General features: G+C 49.8%; 1 protein-coding gene across 1 annotated transcript in view; it reads right to left on the bottom strand.

Annotated features, from left to right (window-relative positions):
* Nucleotides 1-3,817, bottom strand: part of LOC110539183 (radical S-adenosyl methionine domain-containing protein 1, mitochondrial-like) — a 17,305-nt gene extending 13,488 nt beyond the window's left edge. Inside the window, exons 1-2 of the mRNA XM_036939475.1 lie at nucleotides 3,372-3,817; nucleotides 1,801-1,934 (exon numbers count right to left, since the gene is read on the bottom strand). Of these exons, the coding sequence (XP_036795370.1) occupies nucleotides 1,801-1,934; nucleotides 3,372-3,515 (278 nt within the window). The 5' untranslated portion in view covers nucleotides 3,516-3,817. The remainder of the gene's footprint in view (nucleotides 1-1,800; nucleotides 1,935-3,371) is intronic.
* Nucleotides 3,818-4,567: the final 750 nt, after the last annotated feature.

Here is a 4,567-nt window from a genome sequence, read left to right as displayed (position 1 = left end):
TTGAGTTGAACTCCAGGAGGTGGAGGAGCGGTCTGAAAATGGCCCCCTGTTCCCTCCATAGTCAGCCTTGAGTTGAACTCCAGGAGGTGGAGGAGCGGTCTGAAAATGGCCCCCTGTTCCCTCCATAGTCAGCCTTGAGTTGAACTCCAGGAGGTGGAGGAGCAGTCTGAAAATGGCCCCCTGTTCCCTCCATAGTCAGCCTTGAGTTGAACTCCAGGAGGTGGAGGAGCAGTCTGAAAATGGCCCCCTGTTCCCTCCATAGTCAGCCTTGAGTTGAACTCCAGGAGGTGGAGGAGCGGTCTGAAAATGGCCCCCTGTTCCCTCCATAGTCAGCCTTGAGTTGAACTCCAGGAGGTGGAGGAGCGGTCTGAAAATGGCCCCCTGTTCCCTCCATAGTCAGCCTTGAGTTGAACTCCAGGAGGTGGAGGAGCGGTCTGAAAATGGCCCCCTGTTCCCTCCATAGTCAGCCTTGAGTTGAACTCCAGGAGGTGGAGGAGCGGTCTGAAAATGGCCCCCTGTTCCCTCCATAGTCAGCCTTGAGTTGAACTCCAGGAGGTGGAGGAGCGGCCTGAAAATGGCCCCCTGTTCCCTCCATAGTCAGCCTTGAGTTGAACTCCAGGAGGTGGAGGAGCGGTCTGAAAATGGCCCCCTGTTCCCTCCATAGTCAGCCTTGAGTTGAACTCCAGGAGGTGGAGGAGCGGTCTGAAAATGGCCCCCTGTTCCCTCCATAGTCAGCCTTGAGTTGAACTCCAGGAGGTGGAGGAGCGGTCTGAAAATGGCCCCCTGTTCCCTCCATAGTCAGCCTTGAGTTGAACTCCAGGAGGTGGAGGAGCGGTCTGAAAATGGCCCCCTGTTCCCTCCATAGTCAGCCTTGAGTTGAACTCCAGGAGGTGGAGGAGCGGTCTGAAAATGGCCCCCTGTTCCCTCCATAGTCAGCCTTGAGTTGAACTCCAGGAGGTGGAGGAGCGGTCTGAAAATGGCCCCCTGTTCCCTCCATAGTCAGCCTTGAGTTGAACTCCAGGAGGTGGAGGAGCGGTCTGAAAATGGCCCCCTGTTCCCTCCATAGTCAGCCTTGAGTTGAACTCCAGGAGGTGGAGGAGCGGTCTGAAAATGGCCCCCTGTTCCCTCCATAGTCAGCCTTGAGTTGAACTCCAGGAGGTGGAGGAGCGGTCTGAAAATGGCCCCCTGTTCCCTCCATAGTCAGCCTTGAGTTGAACTCCAGGAGGTGGAGGAGCGGTCTGAAAATGGCCCCCTGTTCCCTCCATAGTCAGCCTTGAGTTGAACTCCAGGAGGTGGAGGAGCGGTCTGAAAATGGCCCCCTGTTCCCTCTATAGTCAGCCTTGAGTTGAACTCCAGGAGGTGGAGGAGCAGTCTGAAAATGGCCCCCTGTTCCCTCCATAGTCAGCCTTGAGTTGAACTCCAGGAGGTGGAGGAGCAGTCTGAAAATGGCCCCCTGTTCCCTCCATAGTCAGCCTTGAGTTGAACTCCAGGGGGTGGAGGAGCAGTCTGAAAATGGCCCCCTGTTCCCTCCATAGTCAGCCTTGAGTTGAACTCCAGGAGGGGGAGGAGCAGTCTGAAAATGGCCCCCTGTTCCCTCCATAGTCAGCCTTGAGTTGAACTCCAGGAGGTGGAGGAGCAGTCTGAAAATGGCCCCCTGTTCCCTCCATAGTCAGCCTCAGGCACTCTGGAAATAGTGCACTGTTTAGGGAATAGTGTGCCATTTCAGATGTTCCCATGGAGACACTAAAGCTAAAGGCGATGACCCACAGAGGAAGGGTTGAATTTAGACGGTAAACCTACCGGGACACCTGGCTGAGCTTTAGTAAGGTCTCCGTCTCCCGCTGGAGACACTCCAACATGACATCCTGGTTGTCAGAGCGAGGGATGTACTTGTTGAAGTTACAGTAGGAGCATCTCTTCAGACAGTAAGGCCACTGTGAACAGGAGAGGGTCAGGGTTAGTGTCAGGGATGTACTTGTTGAAGTTACAGTAGGAGCATCTCTTCAGACAGTAAGGCCACTGTGAACAGGAGAGGGTCAGGGTTAGTGTCAGGGATGTACTGGTTGTTACAGTAGGAGCATCTCTTCAGACAGTAAGGCCACTGTGAACAGGAGAGGGTCAGGGTTAGTGTCAGGGATGTACTTGTTGAAGTTACAGTAGGAGCATCTCTTCAGACAGTAAGGCCACTGTGAACAGGAGAGGGTCAGGGTTAGTGTCAGGGTTGTACTTGTTGAAGTTACAGTAGGAGCATCTCTTCAGACAGTAAGGCCACTGTGAACAGGAGAGGGTCAGGGTTAGTGTCAGGGATGTACTTGTTGAAGTTACAGTAGGAGCATCTCTTCAGACAGTAAGGCCACTGTGAACAGGAGAGGGTCAGGGTTAGTGTCAGGGATGTACTTGTTGAAGTTACAGTAGGAGCATCTCTTCAGACTGTAAGGCCACTGTGAACAGGAGAGGATCAGGGTTAGTGTCAGGGATGTACTTGTTGAAGTTACAGTAGGAGCATCTCTTCAGACAGTAAGGCCACTGTGAACAGGAGAGGATCAGGGTTAGTGTCAGGGTTGTACTTGTTGAAGTTACAGTAGGAGCATCTCTTCAGACTGTAAGGCCACTGTGAACAGGAGAGGATCAGGGTTAGTGTCAGGGATGTACTTGTTGTTACAGTAGGAGCATCTCTTCAGACAGTAAGGCCACTGTGAACAGGAGAGGATCAGGGTTAGTGTCAGGGATGTACTTGTTGTTACAGTAGGAGCATCTCTTCAGACAGTAAGGCCACTGTGAACAGGAGAGGATCAGGGTTAGTGTCAGGGTTGTACTGGTTGTTCCAGTAGACAGAGGAGGCTGGTGGAAGGAGCTATAGGAGGCTGGTGGGAGGAGCTATAGGAGGACAGGCTCGTTGTAATGGCTGGAGACTCAATGGAACTGATTCAAATACGTTGTTCCCATGTGTTTGGCACCATTCCATTTTTTTTTTAAACTTTTATTTAACTAGGCAAGTCAGTTAAGAAACAAATTCTTATTTACAACGACGGCCTACACCGGCCAAACCCAGACGACGCTGGGCCAATTGTGCACCGCCCTATGGGACTCCCAATCACGGCCGGTTGTGATACAGCCTGGAATCCATTACAGCCATAATAATGAGCCCATCCTCCTATAGCACCTCCCACCAGCCTCCTCTGCAGTAGGCGCATCCCCTCAGACAGTATGGCCACTGTGTGTGTGTGACGGATTGACAAAGTGTTAGTTGAAATCGGATCTCATTCATTCATTGCCCTTTGCGAGAAGGATGGATAGCAGAAAGAGGGAGGCAGAATGGAAGAAAGCGATAAACTGATTGAATATAACGTTAGTAGTCTACTAATACTCACGTGAACATAGAGTGAAGCCTCCGTTGAGAACGGTGGAGAGGAGAAACCGGGTAACGTGGAATCTCCACCACTCACTTCACTGCTGAAACACCGACCCACGCAGACCGCAGGACCGCGGACAGCTGTTAAACATGTTCTCAGCATCCTTTCACTCAATATGTGAGCGAATGTCAGACAATCATTTCAAGTTGTTGCACTACTGTACAGTAACGTTACCTCGTGAGTTGGTTGCCTTTGAACTGTAGCACCAACCACGCGCAAGTCCGGTTTTTTAGTAACAATGTAACACCACGTCGATGTAGCGATCCGTGATTTACCGCGGGCATAATCATGACATGACACAATGTAGCTAAACTGTTACTGTCCATAGACCGTGCAATAGCATGCGATCAACTTCATACCGCGACACACATCTAGAAACAGGAAGACAACAAAACGATTTCCGTTGTGTAATACCTGCTACAACCAGACGGTGGTGCTGTTTTGTTTGATTTAAATGTGTCACCTTGCTGTACAGGCAGAATGATTGGTCAGGCTGATGGGCCAGACCATGAATTTTTCCCAGGGCCAGGAGTTGTTCCTGGTAAACTAAAGTGGTCGGGAAAAAAAATGTTATCATATATTTTGGCCTCTAAAACAGTCAGGCCATGAAGTGTAACTTTATATAGAGACATGTGACCACTGAGCACCATATACAACAGACTAATCTCATCTCTAACCACACTGTGGAGATATCAGATGTCTCCAGGCAACAGGTTGTGAAATGTAAGAGAAGTAGAGCCGTAGCAGGAGTTGGACTATCTAGACGATGTGGACCAAACATCATGTTTGGAATCTAAGACGACAAGAGCTACATGCCATTTTATTATGTATGTTATTTCACCTTTATTTAACCAGGTCGGCCAGTTGAGAACAAGTTCTCATTTACAACTGTGGCCAAGATAAAGTAAAGCAGTGCGACAAAAAACAACAACACAGAGTTACACATGGAATAAACAAGCGAACAGTCAATCATACAATAGAAAAGTCAATAGACAGTGTGTGCAAATGAGGTAAGATTAGGGAGGTAAGGCAATAAATAGGCCGTAGTGGTGAAGTAATTACAATGTAGCAAGTAAACACTGGAGTGACAGATGTGCAGAAGATGAGTGTGCAAGTAGAGATACTGGGGGGCAAAGGAGAGAAAATAAATCAAT

This window comes from Oncorhynchus mykiss, chromosome 12 (assembly GCF_013265735.2).
Source record: "Oncorhynchus mykiss isolate Arlee chromosome 12, USDA_OmykA_1.1, whole genome shotgun sequence".
NCBI lineage: Eukaryota > Metazoa > Chordata > Actinopteri > Salmoniformes > Salmonidae > Oncorhynchus > Oncorhynchus mykiss.
Note: the sequence above shows the minus strand (reverse complement) of the source record. Positions and strands in the feature narration are given on the sequence as shown.